This window comes from Neodiprion virginianus, chromosome 1 (genome assembly GCF_021901495.1).
Source record: "Neodiprion virginianus isolate iyNeoVirg1 chromosome 1, iyNeoVirg1.1, whole genome shotgun sequence".
Taxonomy (NCBI): domain Eukaryota; kingdom Metazoa; phylum Arthropoda; class Insecta; order Hymenoptera; family Diprionidae; genus Neodiprion; species Neodiprion virginianus.
The window spans coordinates 30,622,614-30,645,441 of record NC_060877.1 but is presented as its reverse complement, the minus strand read 5'-3'; the positions used below and the strand labels follow the sequence as shown (position 1 = coordinate 30,645,441).

General features: G+C 33.8%; 5 protein-coding genes across 31 annotated transcripts in view; 3 read left to right on the top strand and 2 right to left on the bottom strand.

Moving 5' to 3' along the window:
* The window catches only part of LOC124310448 (kinesin-like protein unc-104), a 44,679-nt gene extending 39,289 nt beyond the window's left edge, over positions 1-5,390 (top strand). For 17 of the 20 annotated variants that reach the window (XM_046774411.1, XM_046774414.1, XM_046774430.1 and 14 more), the window contains 4 exons: positions 302-589; positions 680-816; positions 942-1,043; positions 1,128-5,390. In XM_046774411.1, the coding sequence (XP_046630367.1) occupies positions 302-589; positions 680-816; positions 942-1,043; positions 1,128-1,215 (615 nt within the window). In that variant the 3' untranslated portion in view covers positions 1,216-5,390. The remainder of the gene's footprint in view (positions 1-301; positions 590-679; positions 817-941; positions 1,044-1,127) is intronic. The other 3 variants (XM_046774423.1, XM_046774422.1, XM_046774426.1) reach the window with 1 other exon arrangement.
* A 305-nt stretch (positions 5,391-5,695) lies between these two features.
* On the top strand, positions 5,696-11,632 carry LOC124310075 (vacuolar protein sorting-associated protein 11 homolog). 2 transcript variants are annotated; one of them, XM_046773653.1, is made up of 16 exons: positions 5,696-5,856; positions 5,956-6,024; positions 6,209-6,382; positions 6,502-6,698; positions 6,786-7,044; positions 7,334-7,485; positions 7,573-7,806; positions 7,906-8,206; positions 8,308-8,496; positions 8,574-8,696; positions 8,763-8,890; positions 9,012-9,224; positions 9,334-9,506; positions 9,588-9,885; positions 10,109-10,461; positions 10,585-11,632. In XM_046773653.1, exons 1-16 carry the CDS (start codon positions 5,839-5,841, stop codon positions 10,989-10,991), a joined length of 3,288 nt encoding a protein of 1,095 aa, XP_046629609.1. In that variant the 5' UTR covers positions 5,696-5,838; the 3' UTR covers positions 10,992-11,632. The 2 variants fall into 2 exon arrangements, with proteins under 2 accessions (XP_046629609.1, XP_046629618.1); XM_046773662.1 differs by lacking the exons at positions 9,012-9,224; positions 9,334-9,506; positions 9,588-9,885.
* On the bottom strand, positions 11,070-13,515 carry LOC124310094 (uncharacterized). 2 transcript variants are annotated; one of them, XM_046773707.1, is made up of 3 exons: positions 13,154-13,337; positions 12,185-12,806; positions 11,070-12,062 (listed from the first exon to the last, which is right to left on the bottom strand). In XM_046773707.1, exons 1-3 carry the CDS (start codon positions 13,192-13,194, stop codon positions 11,769-11,771), a joined length of 957 nt encoding a protein of 318 aa, XP_046629663.1. In that variant the 5' UTR covers positions 13,195-13,337; the 3' UTR covers positions 11,070-11,768. The 2 variants fall into 2 exon arrangements, with proteins under 2 accessions (XP_046629663.1, XP_046629655.1); XM_046773699.1 differs by having other exon boundaries at positions 12,185-13,515.
* Positions 13,516-13,554: 39 nt separating this feature from the next.
* Positions 13,555-19,395, top strand: LOC124310084 (activating signal cointegrator 1 complex subunit 2). 2 transcript variants are annotated; one of them, XM_046773684.1, is made up of 15 exons: positions 13,555-13,736; positions 13,846-13,923; positions 14,533-14,693; positions 14,824-15,208; positions 15,384-15,604; positions 15,706-15,891; positions 15,987-16,142; positions 16,242-16,365; positions 16,423-16,566; positions 16,649-16,771; positions 16,864-16,985; positions 17,689-17,890; positions 18,130-18,337; positions 18,546-18,718; positions 19,135-19,395. In XM_046773684.1, the coding sequence occupies exons 1-14, from the start codon at positions 13,653-13,655 to the stop codon at positions 18,683-18,685; spliced, it is 2,334 nt and encodes a 777-aa protein (XP_046629640.1). In that variant the 5' UTR covers positions 13,555-13,652; the 3' UTR covers positions 18,686-18,718; positions 19,135-19,395. The 2 variants fall into 2 exon arrangements, with proteins under 2 accessions (XP_046629640.1, XP_046629632.1); XM_046773676.1 differs by having other exon boundaries at positions 18,546-19,395.
* Positions 17,120-21,480, bottom strand: LOC124310104 (bridging integrator 3-like). Of its 5 annotated transcripts, none has more exons than XM_046773738.1 (6): positions 21,465-21,480; positions 20,940-21,108; positions 20,752-20,859; positions 20,431-20,605; positions 19,808-20,321; positions 17,120-18,307 (listed from the first exon to the last, which is right to left on the bottom strand). In XM_046773738.1, the coding sequence occupies exons 2-5, from the start codon at positions 20,945-20,947 to the stop codon at positions 19,812-19,814; spliced, it is 801 nt and encodes a 266-aa protein (XP_046629694.1). In that variant the 5' UTR covers positions 20,948-21,108; positions 21,465-21,480; the 3' UTR covers positions 17,120-18,307; positions 19,808-19,811. The 5 variants fall into 5 exon arrangements, with proteins under 5 accessions (XP_046629694.1, XP_046629684.1, XP_046629704.1 ...); XM_046773728.1 differs by lacking the exon at positions 21,465-21,480 and adding an exon at positions 21,204-21,399; XM_046773748.1 differs by lacking the exon at positions 21,465-21,480 and having other exon boundaries at positions 17,120-18,310; positions 20,940-21,400.
* Positions 21,481-22,828: the final 1,348 nt, after the last annotated feature.

Here is a 22,828-nt window from a genome sequence, read left to right as displayed (position 1 = left end):
TGTGAACATATATATTTTTATTAGTGATGCACTGCAACATGTGGCTTGAAAAATAACATCATCAAATAATTAAATTACGTTGACTCATGTGTAACCATAACATGAAAATGCAAACGTAAGATTATTCCCCTTTTCTTTACTTTTACAACTGAGTAATTTTCGTGATTATAATTTAAAATATTCTTCTTCCAAACCTGTTATGCATATTCTCACTGACTATTGTGTAATTGCTTGAAAAAAAAAAAAAACAACCACTAGCAAAGTAGGGAACGCATAAGAGATACAGGAGTGTTACTTGCAGCCAACAGGAATAATAGTCCGGACCCGATCTAAGTCGTGCATCTTTAGGTTGACTTCTCCTGAGCGTGCTCGGCTCCAGGAACTCCAGGATAGTATGATGGCTGGGGAATCTGCTAGTCAAGTAAACAGTATGGCTCCAGCACCCCTTGGTTCTTCGTCACCATTGAAAGAAAGTTTAGTTCTATATGTACCAGAGGTCGAAGAAATTCGCATCAGCCCTGTTATTGCAAGAAAAGGATATTTGAATATCTTGGAACATAAAACTAATGGCTGGAAGAAACGATGGGTGGTATGTACACAAGTTCGTGCTTCCACCCCTGAAAAAGTCATATTGGTTACTTGAAGTGTATTTGATGATTTACATTTTTTCACTTTACAGGCTGTCCGTAGGCCTTATGTTTTTATCTTCAGAGAGGAAAAAGATCCGGTTGAAAGAGCATTAATCAATCTTGCTACTGCACAAGTCGAATATTCTGAGGACCAATTAGCAATGGTCAAAGTACCCAACACATTCAGGTACTTGACTACGGTTTAATTTTTTGATAACTTCCAGAATCGTGAAACTTATTTTTTATCCAGTTATCTGCCACATAAAACATGTTTAATTTACAAAAATATTTAACTATTGATGTTTTGTTTAGTGTGGTAACTAAACACCGAGGTTACCTTCTCCAAACACTTGGTGATAAAGAAGTCTATGATTGGCTTTATGCTATCAATCCTTTACTTGCTGGACAAATTAGGTAAGACGCGCTCTTTACTATAAGTTTGAATATTCGAATTGCGAAGATCGTATACTACAATAAACTTATTTGTACATATCATAGGTCAAAACTGGCACGCAAAGGTCCTGGTTCCAATATCGCTCCTATTACGCTAGCCCCACCTCCAGAATCTCAGACGCAAGCTAAGTGAATTATAAAAAACACTAGCTAAGGTAATGGACGTTGAAAATAAGATTCCGTACAGATACTGCATCAGACCTCTAATGTCCTAAGATAACCAGATGGCTGTAATATTTAGTTTCCAGTTATCGTTTAGTAAACTCAAATTCAAGTCAGCTGCTTGTTTATCATCCAATTTCCGTGTACAGCTTCTGCATTTTGTGATAGTTGGGAAAAATATATAATCACACACGCTATCACTAATTAGCGTTTATTTGTAAAAAAAGACTGACCTACAGTATGGAATTACTTTGAATGTCATTCAAAAATCGATGCAAAGAACTGTATTTACAGTAAACTTGGTAGCTTTCACAGACTGGTGTTGAACAGAGATATTCTATACATCTTTACATGCTGGAATTATTTTTTCAGTGTTATTGAAGTGGTGAACGCGAATAAACAATTCATTCAATGTTACAGTGAATACGTGTTTAAATTTGACTGTGTACATCTCTCTGAGTATTTCTCGCTAAATACTGTACAGTTGAGACGTAGCTTGAAAATTTACCATTGAATATGACATCGCATAAGATGTTGGACATGGATTGCAAAGTTGATAGAAGTGATTTAACGTTGTGTGGTAGACGCGAGTGGACCATGTATATGTATGTATACTCAATAGCATACAAATACATGTAATAGATCAAATTGAGAATAATGCATATAAGACAGTAAAACACAGTGATCGGTATGACTAATGTACCATTTAAACGCGATGTCAAGCATTATTTCCAGAAGCGATCAGACTTTGCATCTGATATCAATAAGTCTGAATACTAGTAGCTGACTGTATATACTTTCTTTGCCCTTCATATTGGTAATTTTCTATTCATTGAAATGCTAAACCAGGAAGGAAATTGACCAGCGATTATAAAAAAGGAAAAAATTGAGTGGTGTGAGGTAACATATGTTAGCCACTTCTTTGCAAAAATTCATAACAAATGTGAAGAGTATTTCCAGATCTATCTCTGCGTTTGATTGGTATTCATTTCAACATGTGAAACAATTGGATAACCATCTGAAATATAGTTTCCTAGAACTTGGACAATACAAAATATTTTTTGAATGTAATAACTTTCAACATTTACAAATATTCTGTAATATCGATTGGTCAGTGACATACATATATTATAGGCATCAGAGACTAACTATAACATCATGTGGCGTGTCAAGATGAATCTGAGTTCTATTTTATTGTATGAAGAATATTTCACTCTAAAAACGAAAATAATGTATAAGCAAATTAAATATACGCAATACAAATGTAAGTTATCTTATGGACAAAATTGGCAAAATTTATATCAACATTTGATATCCAAACAAGACTTTAATGCAGATCATAAATGCAAGTCACAAATTTTTTCCAAAATCTCCTAGTAATCAGGAAAAACTTGGGAATGTCGTTCTTACTCAAGTGTTACAGTGAATATGACAAGAACTAGTGTGAATCAGTGTTTTAGGTGGGCATATAACAAAACAGGTCCTGTCGCTACCCTTGAAATAAATGTGTCTGATCACGAAACGAGAGTAATAAATAAACTTGGTCCAACACCAAACTTAATTGCCATTACATTACACAAGCAATAAATATTTGTGATATGTACTATCTTGGCTATGTTTAACATGATCACGTTATGTCAATGATAACGTGAAAGATCAATTGTTTCCGATTATTTGTTACTTAGATGTAAGTACATTTGTAGTTGATTGTTTATATTCAGAGTTCGACGTTGATAAATTGTGCAAAGTAAAAGTCGTTGAGAATGAACTGGAATCGGGTATAACTCATTCTGTCTGCATAAAAGTCTTGATTAGATACATGAAGCCAAATTCAAAACGGATTTTATTGTAAACTTGACTGTATTATAACTATTATACCTATTGATTGTCATCAAAACATATAGAATTGACAACGTTGGGTTTATGAAAAAATCACGATTTATTCGTTAAAACGGCCTTTTAGTAATATTATTATGAGGATCAAGATGAATATTCACACTCTAATCTTCTTGCTGTGAAAACTTTAATTTTCTTTATATTTCAAACTCAACTTGATTTCTATAAAAAGATGTATATATGAAGAGTGAAAGTGTGTGAGAATGTGATCTATATTTAGCGGCAAATTAATATTGCAATTATTTATTATTGCAAATGACGAAAGGTACTCTAGACTCAGAGATGGCTGTTTCATGTTTAGAATAATAATTTGCAGCAACTCAAACTAATTTCTGTAAATTCTATACGACAGTACACCGTTGTTTTGAAAATCTATTACTATTTATTTAATTTTTGAATAGCAAGTGATGATCATCATACGGGTGTACTCAATGTTCAACAAACTTATATTGCCGTCAACTGTTATTATAATTTAAACGTTTTCCTAGATTTTTGGATTTTGTAGGAGTGTCTGTTAAGTTTTGAATTTTATTTTGTTATGGTAATTTATTTATGATAAGTTAGTTGGAGTAGCATATGGAAAATAGGAATTGAAAGATGAAACAATAAATGAGAAAGTCGTAAAGAAAGATTCTGAAGTATAATTCAAAAAGATCGCATCTTTTTATGCAAAACAATGAGTAATGTGTACTACGAAAATAACAAGCACGTACGAATGTGCGTGAATCATGTACGGTAGAACGATATTCAGTAAGTGATTGATTACAAGCTGGCTAATATTGAAATAAGAAAAACAAGACAGGAATTTTGACAAACTACTGTCCGATCTATGATCTATTCATACTACAAACGTACAATATAAAATTCAAAACAATAAATATTTCCGAAGTCTCAGCTCCTTATAAACCTCTATGTACATTATATAATATATGCTTTGATAGGAACCGTAGGTATTCCAATAATGATTTAATTTAATAAAAATATTTTAAAAATTGAGTATGGCGTCAGTTGAATGAAAAAATATTTCTATTTTATACAATAGAAATGTACCGTCATGTCTAGTACTTGAGTGAGTACATGCACAGCTCACTTTGTACATTATAACGTAGATTATCATGATTATTATTAATAAATCTCAACGTAATAGATTTAATAATGCATTGATTGCATTCTAGTCAATGATGTACCTTTACATGCATTTTTGCATTATTTGTTATAATTCTAAATTTCAAGGAAATTTAGTAACGTTCAGTTGACGATGATTATCATTTTTAACAATAGCTCATATAACACTAGTCTTTATATAGGATCCATGTTAGATATTTTGCATTGTTGAGTTTCCATTTGAAAGAACACGACCATTGTATTTGTATTGCAATATGATAATACCTTGGTAACAACATTTCTCAACTGGACCTTTTAATGTACAGTTTTGTCTCACTGGCAACTGTGAAATTGTGCAACGAGTTAAGTGCAACCAGAATCAAGTTTTGCTGAACGTCTTATTATAACGTGAGTGTAGTAAACTAGGATAAAGACTAGTGTTAACAGAGTTCACGTTATTATTTTCGCTTGCTGACTGTTGTAGTGTCTAATAGTTTTATTTTGTTATTGATATAATATAATCATTATGGTATTTAAGGTTTATTACTATTTAAGATCTCTATGATAATGAAAAAAAATTACGTAATGATAGAAAAAAATAAGATTGAAGAATGATTATACGCGGGACACATGATTATTACAGAACAGTAAAAAGAGTAAATATATTACAATTACTTATATAAATAAATATAGTATATGTATACATACATACATACATACATATATGTATACGCACACGCACACATATATTACACATATATTTTATATATATATATGTGTGTGTATGTGTGTGTGTATATATATTTATATATACATATGTATGTATATAAATAAATTTAATTATAATATATAAATATAATTGGCGGAATTTTCCCAATCAATGCCCATGTATAATAAGTATAAGTTTATGTATTAATTTATAACGTTATGCAAAAATTGTTCTGTCACCATAATTAACATTGAGCATACATTTATGCTGTAACGTGTATTTACTATTATCATTATCATAATGATCAATGAATCTTAATATTATTTGTTACATATTATTATATTACTCCCAGTAATATTATTATTTATATACCAATTGGGCTACTGTAAAATGGAACCATGTAATAAATGATTCAATAAAAGCTTATATATGCCTAACATTTACACTGTTAATGTAAAATTCAGTCCCTAATTGCAAATATGTATAGGTATATGTACAATTTATGATATATGATTTCATTAGGAAAGATGCAAAGAGACTACATAACATAAGCCATAAAAGGAATAGCAAAAAATTACTAATAATGTTTTCATTCAAGATACTACACTATTATTTATATTCGGTCAGATGATCTGTGGCTGTAGATTTTTGTATTGTAATTTTTGAATTGCATCATATATAAATATGTGTACATATAACGTATATATCGCGCATGTGCTAAGCTGCTAGACCTTGAGTCTGGGTGTTAGTGTTAGTTAGATCATGGGGGTGGGTTGCTTTGGAACACTGTGTCAGCGAGCTGTCAAATATTGGAAAAAATGTTGATTCTTATGAAATTTTAACAGGCGTGAAAGTGTCAATGTCAGCGTAATAATTATTATATTTATGATGGCGTTCCTGGAGGTGATATTTCTTTTAATTTTAGTACCCAAAATATTTAATCCTTTGATAATGATTCTAACCTCACATTTGATTCTTTATTTAATCAGAATATGTTTTTAGTGGAGGCGGTTCAACTTCTTTGATTTGAAGAAGGAAGTGGACAGTGGCAAAATATGTGAAGCTCTTGGGGTAAACTTATTTTTTGTCTCTTGAAAAATTATGTCTGCAGTGACATGAGATAAATGGTAAAATGTTGATGATGCGACGTTTCTATTTGTCTCTCTGTAATAAGTTTGTTTCACAAGAACCTCTTTTAACCTGCACGTGATATATGGTTATAAATGAAACAGTTTATATACTTTCTGTTCTCCAGGAAGCTCAAGTCACAGCAGCAACCAGTGGAAATGGAGACCTTGTCTTTGGTGATAACACAGGTAACGTGCACTTGGTGAACAGAAAATATGTGATCACAACATTTCGTGCCTATGAAATAACGTTGACCTTAGCCCAACAAGTACAACATTCTACCTTCTTATTTACAATTGGTGTAAGTGTCATTTACAGTAATTAAATGCTTTTTAGTCAGGATAATGCATCATTGCTATACACGTACTTATCTCTTTCCCTCAAAATATGACCTAAGGAAATGTAAATTTTTTTGTTTAGGAAGATGAGCCTGGTTGTAACCCGACAATAAAAGTTTGGAATCTAGCCAAGCTGGACAAACACGGTAATCCAACTTGTGTTAGAATCAGCAGAGCCGTTCCTGGGTACCGTGCAGTTCCAGCTAGTGCATTATGTGTTCATAGCGGGCTTACTTTGATGGCTGTTGGTTTCGGCGATGGATCAATTATGCTCTACAGGTCACATTAATTTTAGATTTTAATCTCTAGAACAACCTCTGGTTAATTAAAACTGATTGTCTCACAGTCATAATATTCAATTTATAGAGGTGATCTGACACGGGAAAGAAAAAATAAAATACGAATACTGAAGGACAGTAATACACCTGTAACTGGACTTGCAATACGATCGACAGGCAAGCAAACTCATATGTTTGTTGCAACAACCACTAGTGTATTCCTGTATAATATCACTGTCAAGGATAAAGAGTATAAAACTAGTTTAGATAATATGGGGTGCTCAAGGAAGTGCAGCGTTTTGGCTGACTCAACCCAAGGCAGTCACTTCATGATCGGGCGCAATGATGTAAGATCTCTATAAAAATCTACATCATTTTGCTGTGTAGTCATAAGTATTAAGACAACAATCCTCTTTAGCTGTAGTAACTGCATGAGTATTTCGACATTACTAGATTACTGTTATAAATATATGTTTTGCTTTACTTCGGCTTTTATTGTTTCAAATTCATTAGCTTAAAAATTGCAAACCATTTCTTAAAATCCTGGTCATCTTTACGGACATGAAAGTGAAATTAAAAAGTAAAAATGATTTTGGATATCATACCTAGTAAGGATCTTGAATTACTTTGATTCAGGCTGTGTACTGTTATACACCAGATGGAAGAGGTCCATGTTATGCAGTGGATGGACAAAAAATCATGCTGGAATGGTTTCGAAGTTATCTAGTGATAATAGCCAAGGAGGCTGCCAATGTTCCCAGAACAACAACTATTTGTGCAAAACCTAAGTATGATCAACAATTTGTTGATACTTCGTAGAACCACGCGTTTTCTTCGCCACGATGAAAAATAATTGCTCTTGCCAATATTTTCAGTACTATAGAACCTATACCTCCAGGTGCAGATAAGCACACGATCACGGTTCTTGATATTCAGAACAAAGTTATTGTATTTTCTGCACCAATGTTGTCAGTCCAAGCTGTCTTATCAGAGTGGGGTGGCTTCTTCATTTTGAGCGGCAATAGTAAGCTGTATCACTTAGATGAAAAGGATTTACAATCAAAGCTGACATTGTTATTCAAAAAAAATCTTTACGATGTTTCAATACGGTAAGGTATTGTTTTTTTTTTCAGCACTAATAATATTTTCAGTAATGATTTCTTCAATTTCAAAAAATCTTGCATCACGCCACGTACGTTACTTTATAGAATAGCAAAAAGTCAACAATATGATGCGGAGGGACTTGTAGATATATTCCGCCAGTATGGAGATCATCTGTATTCGAAAGGTGATCATAACGGGGCTATAGAACAATATATAAAAACGATCGGAAAGCTTGAACCGTCTTATGTGATACGAAAATTCTTGGATTCGCAACACATTGACAATTTAACGACGTACCTTCAAGCACTGCATAAACAAGGTCAAGCTACTGGGGACCACACTACTTTATTGTTAAACTGTTATACAAAATTGAACCATACTGAGAAATTAAAAGAATTTATCATGGTACGTAAGAAATCAATGAATTCGTGATCTTGGTATATAAGTTATAATTCTCTCACAAATACCTTTTAAATTGATAACTTACATTGTTCAAAACATTTTAGACCAAGGACCGCGAAGTGGATTTCGATGTCGAAATAGCCATAAAAGTGTGTCGCCAGGCATCATCAGAAGATGCATTACTCTTGGCTACAAAACATGGCAAACACGAATGGTATTTGCGAATTCAAATAGAAGATAAAGCTGAATATAAAGGGGCTCTGGAATACATTGCAACTTTAGATTTCGAAGAGGTGAATGCTTAGCATTCTCATCAATTACCTAATATACACTGGTTCTTGCCATACTCAATTTTGCATTATAATTTCAGGCTGAGTCAAATATGAAAAAATACGGAAGCGTATTAATTGAACATGTACCAAATGAGGCGACACAATTTTTAAAAAGATTGTGTACTAATTATAGACCTGCAAATAAACCTCTTGTTGACCAGGTATGAGTTTGATTTTACTGTTTGACAAGAGGTCGGATTATTTTTTATGAAGAATCGTTTGTTTAGGCCACGTTGGATGGATCTGTCGAACAGAGCATCGAAAAAGCTAATCCAGAAGAATTCATACATTTGTTCCTTGGCAATTCTGAACGTCTGGTTGAATTTTTAGAGCATCTAGTAAAATGTGAAAGCAAGTAGGTATAAAATTTTAATATAATCATGTCATATTGATTTTGAATATTTTCTCATAAATCGAATATATGCAATTACATATAGCACGTAATGTGAAAAGCATGATTTTTTGTTATATTGCAGATGGAGCACGTTAGTGTATAATACCTTAGTAGAACATTATCTACACGTGTGGTCAGCCTTAGGTAGTGAGGTAGCAAAACTCCAGTATGAACAAAAAGTTGTCAGATTGTTACAAAGTTCGGAAGCTAGTTATGATAAAGATCAGATATTAATACTCTGCCAACAGCACAACTTTCGACGAGGTATACTCTTTCTGTATGAAGAAAGAAAATTGTAAGTCACACAATTACTTCAATGGATTTGTTTTTTTCTTTTCTCTGAATACATTTTCCCACGGCGAAACCACCTGTATTATTTTTTACTTTCAATTTTCAAATGACAGGTACCAAGAGATTCTGCAGTACCATTTACGTGAAGGCGATAATGAACAAATTTTGGCAACCTGTAAACGATTTGGCCATCAAGATCCTAATTTGTGGGTTCAGGCTTTGTGGAGTGTAGCTAGGAACAAAAACGCATCATCGAAACTTTTAGCTGACATTCTAACATATATTGGTAAAGCATAATTACCAATTTTTAAGAATTCATATAGTATCCGTGAAGGCATGTTCTAAGATTTTAAATATATTTTTGTAGCAAAAGAAAAACTTTTGTCACCATTGATGGTGGTGGATGCGTTATCAACATCAATGTCCTGTACACTGGGTGATGTACGAAATTATTTGAATAATGTACTGCGCACTGAAAATGAACAGACGCAGGCCGACACAGACCTAACGAAAAAATATCAAGCAGATACACAGAAATTAAGAGAGCAAATAGAATCTATCAAAAATAACACAATCATTTTTCAAGGGTCACGCTGCAGTGCGTGTCATGACCAGCTAGAACTTCCTTCGGTTCACTTTATGTGTCAACATTCCTACCACCAACAGTAAATCAACTTTATTTTTTCAGTTTTCGACTCATACATGATTTGAAATATTTCAAGAAAATTTTGATTAAGTCCTTGAAATATATGGGAAATTTGATGCACTCTAGAAATCAAATTTAGTGTCACTATATACTTGATAAATATTGGTGTCCAATATATAATGTTTATGTGTTTACTCTACTAAAGGAGTTTATCAAATATACTGCGTTTCCTTGTTTTTCAGTTGCTTTCAAAGCTTTTCTGAAAACGAAAATGAATGTCCAGCTTGCCTCCCGAACAATAAGAAGTTATTAGATATCATCAAAGCGCAAGAACAATCAAGAGACCTTCATGAAACATTTCATAGTCTATTGGATCGAGCTGAAGATCCATTTTCTCTTGTTGCTGATTATTTTGGTCGGGGCGTATTTAAAAAATTAACAGTCATCACTGACGCTGATAAACCACAGGCATTACCATCATCAAAGTTTCAAGAACCAAAGCCTAAGTTTCAGGAGCCTAAACCAAACTATTATGCATATGGTGCAGGAGCTGAAGCAAAGCTCAGACTGGGAGAAGGAAGAAATAAAAATCTTGGTAAGTTCAGTCTACTTCGCTGCTTGCGATTCACTTTTAACTTGGTAATTATGTTGAATCTAGTGTAAAAAGATATAAATTATTAGCGATCTATATAGCTTAATGACTGAGATGCCATTACAGTTACGTTAGAACCAAGATATGTCGGCAGTGATACACCATCAAACGTTGTGATACCAATACCTGAAGGAAGATTAAGAGTTCTTGCTAAACCTGACATCTACTCGTCATCTTTTGACACAAGTTTGTCAGGACCAACTAGTGGAACGTCAACGCCTCGATCTTCCCGAAAAGGTTCACCGATCCCAATTAGAGAAGCGCGGATTCTAAATATCTCATCCCCCAAAATGTCACCAGCTCAAAAAACCTTTATTCCACCGAAAACGCCCATTGTTCCATTGAATCCTTTTACAGGAGATGGTTATGACGAATCAAAAAATCCTTTCGCTGAAGATAATAATACAGCAGAAGACGATCCATTTCAAGAAGATGATGATTATGATAAAAATCTCAATCCATTTGCAAGCTAGAAACTAATTTTCGATGATCAACACAATGATTTCAGTTTGATAGAGATAAGATATGTCTGTAATTTTTTTAGTATCGCGACTCTTGACTGTCTCCTTTATAGCCAGTGGACATTGATGCTAGGAAGCTAGTTCAATGTTCAGATTTATGTATGATTACTAACTATGTTAGGTTAGAGCGTTGTTACAACGTTATTGCATAATAACTACAGGATATTTTAAAAACTGTAATTTGTACCAAACTTTGGCGTTTTTTTATTCTATATCTTCTTCCCAGAAAAATCAGCGTAATGATCTAAATTCAAAACCACACATAAACAAGGCTTTCTGTAGGTTGGATTTGAACATACCAAAGCTTGAAGGCTATTTTAATTCTAATCATACTGTTGAACATGATTTCTCGATTAATACTTTCAAGGAAACATCTAGTTTTGGTATTTTAAATCGCGATTATATTGTTCTCCAGAAAATATTGCAAGACATACACAAGGATGCTAATATTAATACGCTTTGATACAACATTATACAAATTATTTTTAAAAATCCTTATATTCAATCAGATATTGTATATACTGATTGAAAATGAGAAATCAGGATTTGTCGCTTATCCTTCGTTATTCTACCGTAACAGTAATAGCAATATCTAAAATTAATTCAATTCAATATACATATGTCGTAAATATTCTGTGATTTATATGTATGTCCAAAGTATATTAGCAGATCAGTGAAAATTAAATGCAAATCCTTGTTTAATAAAAATAAATCTATTGCCATATTTTGTTAATAGTGCTGGTCCATGTCATGCTTCCATCCAAATATTTTATCACTTATTGTGAATGCACTCCAATTACGTGAAATCTCTGGGCTGCTGGGTCTTATCTGAACAGCAATGCAGTATTCCTCTGAATAGCTTGGTTTAAAAAAATCTGATAGTTTAGGAACTATATCTCTATGCCGAGGTTCTGGATCTTTGCTGCGAATTAGTCTCGATGGCAATTGATTCTCATTGACAGAAAGGTCGACAAGATTCTTGTAAATTGCCTCATCTATAGGAAAATCTAAAGCTGCCGAAACCTAAAGTAAAGAACAAATGAAAAAAGAAACTTAAAAATGAGTTACAAAAACATTATTTCTTTAAACGATTCCATTTCTTAGCAAATACACACTGTAAACATGGCAAAATGGAAAGTAGGTACCTTCTGGTTTACTAAGTTCCGGTACACTAGTGGCAAGTGGTCAACATCAGTGACAAATTTTTCTGCCTGAGCTTTTTTTAGCTCCTCAATTGTACACATAATTGAATTATACTCTGGTCTGCCTAATTGTTCTCCAGACACAATATCTGTCCTAATATGTGGCACTTCATTCTCCATGTTAGGCTTGAATGGTTGTGGGTAGTACCTAACGACACCTGGACCAACACAAACATTTGTTGTTCGCCCAGTGACGTCACGCAGTATTGTTTTTTTAACTGGGCTACTCCTTGAGTGAGCTTTCCATATCTTAGTACCAGGTTTGGAAATTTTTAATCCACAGGAGGTACTCTTTTTCATGTTTACGGTACGACTTGAACAAGGCACAACCTTGCTAGGAGTTTTTTCTTTTTGACGAGTTACTTTTGATGCATTACTTTTGCAAGTTACATTCTTATTCGACTTTACATTTTCATCAGATATGGGACCAGATTTCTTTACCACCTTCTTTCCAGTACAAGGCACAGTTTTAGCAGTCACGAATTTAGACTCAGATCTAGATGTGCAGACCAATGGCTTTGCAATTGTTCCAGTCTTTATTTTCGATGTATTTTTCAGTTCTGTGCTGGGAACAGAGGGTTCAGGAATCAAGCAACTTGCTGATTTACTTTGATGAATATTTACTTTTTTACTTGATGTAATGTCTTTTAACATGCTTGTAGAAGGTAATGGCATATTCGTGGCACAGCCTTCTGTACTGATTGAAACTGTATTCGAATATCCTTTTTCAAGATTATTTGTGCAAGACATTGATTGTTGGCTCTTGGCCAAACCTTGAATATCAAATGAGTCTGGCTTGCTCAAGGTTGTTAATTTAGTATTGCACGAGCCACCCGAGTATGATCTTTGAGTTTCGGTATCCGTTGATGACTGAGGGTTGCAGGTTGATTTAGATGAATGTTCTACACTCACATTTTCAATATTTCCCTTTGACAAGCATGAAATATTTCCATTCTTATATGTTACTTTGAAAGGGTCTTTCAAGCTGATGACGCTTTTCACTTGAGGTTTACCAGGCTGTGATTGTGGAATTGCTTGATCGGGATTTTCTGTACATATTTCAGAATTTGAAGACGAATTCACTGAAGTTTGACAAAATCGAACTTTCGGCCTTTCCATCAATTTTTGCCCATGAGACATATTTAATCGATAAAACTATTTCACACCTAATTATGTTATGCAAAAGATAAACTGATGATTTAAAATAAACGGTCTATTCTGACGCTCACAAAAAATGTATACAAGTTCATAACCTTGTTACAGAAGCTACATAAGCATCTGTCAAAAATCAGCTGGTGCGACGCAGCCTTGCGGTAGAAATTCGCAACTTGGGGGAACAACTACACGTGAATGCATCAATGAATCCTGCGGGCTTGAGGGGAATTCGTAAATTAAGTAGCTGAGTGGGTTTATGTATGCGAACATTAAAGTTAGCAATAGCATATCAGTATTTATGTCGGATAATGTTGCAAGTAAAGCCATGGATTGCTTTCAGGTAAGCAAATGCCGTTTATAACGACTATTTACCTATCAAAATGCGTGTATATTATGTTAGAGGTTAGACTACGATTCAAGTTGTCATAGAATGCCTGTTCTTCTCATAGAATCCCGAGTTGAAGCCCTTAGAAGAATTAAAATTCAAGATAACCAACGATGGAATCACTCGGGAGGTAGCAGCTCTGGTAAGTTTTCTTTCATTTGCTTTGTGCCAGACAATATTTAATCTCTGATATGCGTCACTAACCGATGGGTCTTTACCATATTCTCTATTCAAATTCATTAGGGTTTATGAATTACAATTCGTTGCGCAATATTTTTTTACACTCATTCTAATTCTTCTACAATTTTACAAATTGAAACATTGTCACAATGTGGTTCTGTTTAATCTTCCATTTCTCATAAGTCCTTGTTAACTTTTACTTTCTCTAAAGTGAAGTGATTTCTATTTTTTTTTATAGTAACATATTGTGAACCTTGGGATTGAAGGGATTCATTTTGTGTGATTGATTTTTCATTAATTATTTACTCACTTGCTCATTCACCGCATGTTGGACGTGAAAATGTTATAGTGCATTAAGTCGAAAATTCAAAAATATCGTTACTCAATAATAATTGCAACTCATTGGAAATTATCTAAGTACATACGATTTAATTAATTTTTGGGTTTATCCAAAATTTTTTTTATCATTACTGTATTCATAATATTTTACCTGCTACCACTATGTTTCAAGATCATCATTTTGAGACACAATAAACAGTTAACCATATCTATTCTATTTTAAATTTTACAGAGCGAAAACTGGGTGGAAAAACGTTACTACCTTTATTATGTAATGCCAGAAATTTACACAGGCGATGGAATTGAAATTATGGGAGCAAAAGAAGAATGGCTAGAGCTTGTCAATCATATAATACAAGATTTGAAATGGCTCTTGTGTCTTCCCCACCATAAGTAAGTATTTCATGCACCCTACTGTATGTGCATAATATTCGATGTGTTTGATAAATGTGTTTGTAATGTCACACATGTTTGCGTAATTATTGTTAGATATTATCACAAAGCAATTTCATTTGCCCTTTAGGTTTTGGTCTCATATTATTTATGAGCCATTTATAACGAACATTTTAGTATCTGTTCTTCAAGAGAGTCCGCCGTTTTATGCTCTTGAAAACTTTCCCGATGTCCCTGAAATGAAGGATGCTGTAAATCTACTACAGCAGTTGGTATTATTAACATTTGTTCGGCTAGTAACAAACCGAGAAAACTCTGAGAACTACATGGATCCAGTTGTTCAGGGTAAATTGCTTTATGACAACTACATATTTACCATCGCTATAATATGGGATCTCTGTCAACTCTATGGAAGAGAAAACAGGAAGACTATCGAACATGTTATACATACACTGTTCAAAATTCAACCACTCTACGAAGATGATTTGGAAAAATCTATTCCATTTCTGATCCAGGTATTAAACACAATGATGTATTCAACAGCAAAAACCAAATAATTTCTTTTACCGCTAGAAATTTGATGGTATTTCTCAACTTTTCTGCATCTATAATATATACAGTGCATATACAAAAATAGTCACAATACATGTTCACTAGTCAGTTGCATGTAAACATCACGTTTTTGAACAGGTTTTTCGAGGAATAGAGCAAAGGTTTGAAGACTGTCCTGTTCCCTTCTCTGGAGAAGTTGTCTCATTGTGCGAAAGGGGTGGTGCTAGTGGAGATATTACATTAAGCATCCTAGAAGACCATGTTATACACCTCTTAGATGTGTCGTCAAGTCTTGCTATTGTTCTAGAAATCTACCCAGCTGGCGCTAGAATTTTTCATAAAAGAGACTTTATGAACAGGTAGAAAATCATCAACAGTTTAAGTTTTCAATCATAATTCATTTTTTCGAAAATGTTTGTGCTACAGGGAAAACATGATCACTGATTAATTAATTTTTCAGGATAATCATGGTCTATGAAAATATTGTGCCAGAAATGTATAAAAGGCTTGAACAGTTAGCATATAGTGAAGAAACCATGGAAAAATACTTTGAAATTGAACATCGATTAGATGTTACAAGGGTGGAAATGCTAAAACTATATAGATCTATAATATTTATCTCAATAAATGATATACTGGAGAAAACGTAAGTGATCCAGCAATAATATTTAGGAATGCAATGCAATTAACACATATTTAATACTATGATAATTGGTTGTTAAAATCGTTGATATATTACAGGAATGAATTGACTGAAGTAGAGATAAAGGAACATGTGGATAGATATCTTGGTGTTTTACTAGATGCATTAGCAGAGAAAGAATTCATAAACGATTACCACCAGATGTATCCAATTGACGTGGATCTAGACGTCTTGGCACATATTTGCCCTGAAGTGTATCCCTTTGATTACTAACAATTTGAAAAGATTAGTATTTTAATCGTGAAATAATTTTGTACTATAAATTCCTTAACTATTTAGTTATGTACCATCAGTGATGCGATGAAGTGTGATTTTATCCTGCAGTCTTTGTATGCATCGCTAAGTGATACAAGTCAAATAACACGGATCGCTGATAAATCGAAATCGAAACCGAGTGTTCGTCTGGAAAATAATTTTGTAAGTAGGAAAATGCTTACTAGTTTTCAGTTGTTAGTCATGGAACTTTCTGTACAGGAAAATGCCTTCAACAATATGCCTTCAACAAGTCAAAGTCAGCCTGAGGAAACATTAAATACTAATAAAACCACTGTGGAGCTAGCCTCTCTTATTACCAAAGTGAAAGACATTCTACCCCACTTGGGCGAAGGTTATATTGAGGTAAATATTTTTTATTGAAAATGTACAGTCACTGAAACTGTAACATTGAGATGCGAATAATAATCACGTTATGCACTTGCAGAAATGTTTGAGGCACTATAATAATGATAGTGAATCTGTGGTAAACGCTGTCTTAGAGGACTCCCTACCATCTGATATCAAGGAATTGGATCCAACGCTACCGTACATCCCGCCTGATCCTATGGTATTTGATACTTGAATAAGATCTTTAAAGATTTTGTTGGTACTTAACATTTCCGTTAATTTTAAATTTGGTATGTCTTATCCTCAATACAGGAGGCATCAGTTGCAGTCGATCTGGCCACAGGTATGGAGAGATTAAACGTATTTGACAATGACGAATTTGATGTCATGACAAGGGACCACATTGATGCATCGAAAGTACACAAAGGCAAAAGGTGAGGCATTTTGATTGATTTATATAACATCTGGCCAAAGTATTTTTTAGCATCTGCTGTATAAGCCAGTTTCATTACTTTGTTGTTTTTTTGGGATATATAGAAATGAAATTGAAAACGTTTCATAGAAATGCAAATTTAATATATTTACAAATCGCAAGGTATCAATGCATAATATTAACATACATATCTACAAGAATAAATAGTACGTTTTCAGTACTACAGTTTATATACAATAAATATAATATTCAGCAATATTGGTCGAAGATTAAATATCTTCTAAAATATGAATTTGAATTTAAAGCTGAATGATGGCCTTGGCATCAGACACAAAGGTATATGTCAGAGCCATCAAAACCTACACTACATCTTTCAAGTCATTACATGATTATCGGATTTAAAATAAAAATTCTGAAATAGATTTAGTTTGAATGTGAACATAATCTGGAAAAAAATATATAATAAACAAAACTCTAGGCATTATATGCTTTTCTAACATAAAATATAGTAATATAAATGGAATGAAAAATATAACATCTGTTTATAATTGGAAATACAACTAACAAAATATTTAAATCTCATTCAAAAAATATATATCAGGTATTCAAAGTAAATAATAATAGAATTCATTTCACGATTGATATGAAAGAAAATCAGGAAATATCAACACTTGTTTATATATATTTTTTACATGTACTTACAGAAAAGACAAGCACAAGAATCTAAATGAGCTGCTTAATGACAAATCTTATAAGGAAGAACTGCACAGTGTGTACTCAAAATATAGCTTGATCACAGACGATTATGAAGATGAGTACGACGACACGTATGAAAGTCAAGACGTTGGCTTAAGTGCTCGTGATGAAGCAACTGAAATGGATGCCCGACCATTTACAGTTCCAAGGGTTAGTTTCGACATCAAGTAACAATGTAGAATTTTTTTTTCCATTTCCGAACCAAATTCAGCCATATGCAAACAAGTATTGATACAAATTGAATGATTGAAACAGACAGAAAAATGATTCATGGTTGCTTTCTATGATTTGATATCAGACCTTGCTGATGATAATTATAATTGCAATTTAGTAGTGAGTTGAATCGGAAACAAAAAAATTATTTAGATATGTTGATATATTTGTTACAGGTGCTTCAAACACGAAGTAAATATGAAGGTCCTTCAGATGATGACGAAGATGAGCAGGATCAAAATGCAAAAACCAGCACAAATAGTGACAGAACTCAGTTTGTGCAAGATCCAGCTGTTTTACGTGCTAAAGCAGAAGAACGAAGGCTCTCTAAACGTGGAGACCATATCCGGAAACCTACTAGGGCACAAGAAAAGGATGTAGTTGGTGAGCCACTCATAATAAGAATATCTTTGAATCGATTATAAACTTAAGAATTTTCTCCAATCCAGTAAATAATATTAAATATTTCACACAATAGCATTCAAAAATTTCTAGTATCATAGAACGTTTGAGATGATGCTATGTTTGTACCAAAGCTAATTTTTGTGGTATAGAAATAGATCTTTAAAACTCATGTTTCTTCAATTTTCAGGCAAGCCAAAGGGCCAAGGTCAAGACAAAAAAGTAGTCATAAACAGGGAAAATAAAAATACGCACAAATCATCAAGAGCTAATCATAATCGTCGTACGGGTGCTCAGTGGAAAAGAAATCAAGGGATGGTTCCCTCTTAGGTTGATGGGTGAAAAGTTATTATCCACTCGCATGTATGTTCTAGACATAACTTTTGTTATACATATGTGATCTCGACAATTGGTTACTTTCGAAAAAAAATTACTGTCAATAATCTACTTGATCAAGAATCTACCGAGTACGATACATTATAGCTGTGTACAAGACCAATGATTTATTTGGCAGAGTTTTTAAGCAACACACCAGAATTGATGAAATACTTCATACTGGCCTGTTGGATAAAGTTATTACAAAATAGAAAATGCAAAAGTTCACTTTCGATTTTCTCAAAATAATCAAGATGATATTACTTGATGAATTGTACAAATAATAATACTGACAGTGCAAAGTAGCAGCTATTCATTGAAATGGATAATAATGGTAGTATAGATACACCTGTTGCTGTTATATAAGAATAGTTTGTCAAAATAAAATAATGGTTTTGAGGCAGGTGGCGATCAATCATTACAGGGAGACATAATTTCGGCACACGTCAATGGATTCGTCTATCCTATTTAGAGGTGGGAATGAAAAGTATAAATTCAACAATATGCAGACATGTTTTGTATCTATTAACAAAAGTATTGACGACTGGAACGTAGATGCTCACAAGAAAGCACATGCATATGTATCGTACATCATATATCTCGTGATATGCACTTAAAGTTGACTAATGAATCTTGCAAAAAAATAAAATTCCTTGCACACATGAGCTCAGTTACTTTAATTAAAAGTTATCTGAATACACGGGTGTTGAATATGTTTCGATCATTTCGATTTGAGATCGTAACATATAATGCCTGTTTACAGACCACATAATCATCAACTCCATCAACAGTACCATCGGATTTCAGGATCTTGAACACAGGGCTTTCAGTGCAATGAGATACTTTCGGTATTTTTCTTTAGAAGTGTGCAAATAAATATTCTATTATTACGTTATATAATTATTTAACTGACCAGAAAATTATTTATTTGAATATAGTCTATATAAAGCTTTAAGACAAGAAACTAAGAATTTTTTTCACGGATACATCTGTACTTTGAGAAATTGTAGTACATGACTGTAATCGGTTGTCAAGCATTTTAAACAATTCTCAGTGAAAAAGTGATTATATACTTACACAATCAGTTATCTTTGACAATAGTAAGAGCTCGTATTTCATTCATGTACCCAGCGATCAAGTGTTGATAATCTGTCTCTGACATCATAGCGCTCCCAGGAGAATCGGATGAATTTTGAACAGGCATCAGATGTGTAAACAATCTTGTCGTGTTGCCATAATAGTCTAATTGAATCATTATCAGGGCATGAATGCTTGGCTTAATATATTCCAATCTCTTATCTAAAAATGCGGGCAATTCAACCAGTAACTGAGCATGAACAGTTCTCAATTCTTTTCCAGCCACCTCTTCTGCCCGACGTTCCCTTTCTAATTTAGCAATATGGCTAGCTGCTCTATCCTTTTTTTCCTGTAGTTTTCTGACTCGATTATGCAAGTACTTCCAGTTATTGACAAGTTCCTCACGTTTGGTAATAGCTGCAGCAATCAGAGCAAATTCGTCTCGCAGTTTTTTTAGTGGCTCTATAAAAGTTTTTTGGCAAAGGTGAATCATTTCTTGGACCGTTTTGCCTACCTGAAAAATTAATAGTGATAAAAGTTAGTATCATTAATATCTTCCGGTTAAAGTGAATATTTCACTCGTTTTTCATTAGGTATAAGAACTTGATGATTTAATCACATACTTGAGTAGTAACGGAATGATAGTCTTCAACTATTCTCCGAAACTCATCACTGAGGTGAGCTAATCCACTTGTACTCAGGTTCATGCTTAGTCGCTGATCAGCTCGGTCTAGATTAGCAACCGCCTCTAAATACTTTTTCATTTCCTTGGTCAGCTTCCTAATAGTATCCTCGGCACTGTGCAAGTCAGTAATTTAAGGTGAAGGTTTTTTATTTTTCATTGATCAAAAGAAAAGGAAGCTGGTCAATACTTTATGATAAATATCCTGTATGTGCATGAATAATTAATGGTCTATCAGTCGATAGAAAATAAAGTTATTTACTGTATGAGCTTCTGGACAGTGACATCCAAATCCCTATCTTCTGCATGCGAGAGCAAGGGCGGCGCTGGGGATGGCCTTTGCGTCAAGTGGTTCCTCTTCAACGGATTCCTGTTCCAAAGGTGACATATTTGAGCTTAAATACTGAGGTCAAAAGTGAAAATGAATAATTGTAATGTTTGGTTACTTACCACGTCATGTTACATCCACAGCAAATTCAGTTATCATAATCAACAGCCAAATATCCCCCCTCTATCCCAACTGATAACTATACTGGCACAACCCACATGTCGCTATGTAGTTCACTACAAATATACTGACGGCTGAGAATTCCATCACGCCTTTACGTAGAATGTCGTTCTTGGAAAAATAGAATCGCATTGAATAAATTTAGATTGATTAACACATATGTACGCACATATTTACATGTATACACCTATCTAATCGATGTTTACTTTTCACTGCTCTTCACGGACGTCTGTACCGCGGACTTAGTCTGTACGCATGTTTGCGCTTACAATAAATGTAAAAATTGCAAATATACATCAACGAAATACAACATAACATATATTTTTATCTTTTATTTATTGCTTTTATCTGCAAACAAACTACATGTGACATATGTGAGAACTAGTTACTAAATAATTATTAACTACGTGTACTACATTACCGATAAACCAAGGTCTGACTTAGCGGAAGAATTTAAAGATAGTTACTTCTGGGTAAATTTTCGTGACCAATAGTGAGTAGGTAATACACAGGCCTGTATCCGGATTCTGCAACTCATTATCGAGAACTATCAATAACGTTAAGTAGTTATCCCCGTCCCGTCGTGCCGTAATGCGTTGACTGTAAATGCATAAAGTCGACCCTTATGCTTTATTTAGAAGAATACCCGAGTCTGAATGTGTTTAGCAACAATCTTCAGTCAACGGTTTTAGTACCATTTAAATACTAGCATTTGCGCCATCTGTAACAGTATATGCAGTAGAAAATCGAGAGATACGCGCAAATCGGAACAAGCGTTTCTTCGACACGGTTCGGGTACCGGTACATTTGTGAAAGGGACGAGCTTTTGTTATCTTGACAGTCAGTTTTTAAATTAAATTTTGATCAACTGTCGAAGTTGTCAATAGTCATAATAATCGATGAATCAGCTGATTGTATACAGTAAATGAAATCCAGTTCAAGGTGTTATGTATAAGTTTTTTCAACGTTAAGCAAATAAACATCGCGAGTGTGAATCGGTGCGCATTTTTTTCGTCTATGTTTGAAACAATTGACCAATGTAATGCATGATCAGTACATAAAACTGATCACTAGTGTAAATGTATTTTTCGTTTAAAGCTCTCTCCGTGCTGTCACAAATGCCCTGAGTGCGGTAATCGTAGCTTGTTCATGCATGGAGACTAAAAATGTGTCGCCAACACTTTCGTTCTTTCTCGGTGATCATATTTTCATTTGAAGTGATTGGGTGTAGTTGAAAGGTGCGAAATTTACACGTAGTGAAAATTAGTGAAAAACGAAGAAATCTAAAGCGGTTATAATTCCAATGGAATGAAGTTATTTGAAAATTATGACAGATGTTGAGCTTGTCGTCGTAGTGCTTCAATGCTGGAGAATTTGCAGTAAGTTTCGTTTATAGATATTTATGTTATACCCGTTACATATATATAAAAATCGCGGCTCTACGACTTGTGTACTCGTCTTCTCTCAGCTTCGAATAATTTGGAATTTAGTGCAGCTCGCATAAAGCATCAATTTTTGCGTCCTTGTGAGGTGAATGCAATATGCAATATAATCGCAATATGCCTAATGCCTATGATCAAAGGATAAAATGGCAAAAGTGATAAACGCTTTAAGCGGCTTCCTGATTGGTCCAAATGTTATTTCTGACTTTTTCAAACTAGGGTGAAGAAGTGACAGAATAACCTCCTGCAGGCTTCTTACTTTCAATTTATTTGTGTTTTATGCGCGTGGAGTTGATACTGTGTGGCTCTAAGGGCAGCCCAATTTTTTATTCTGTGTTTAATGGCACTGCTTCATATCGTACGCACTTTGGCATCCTGATACTTACAAT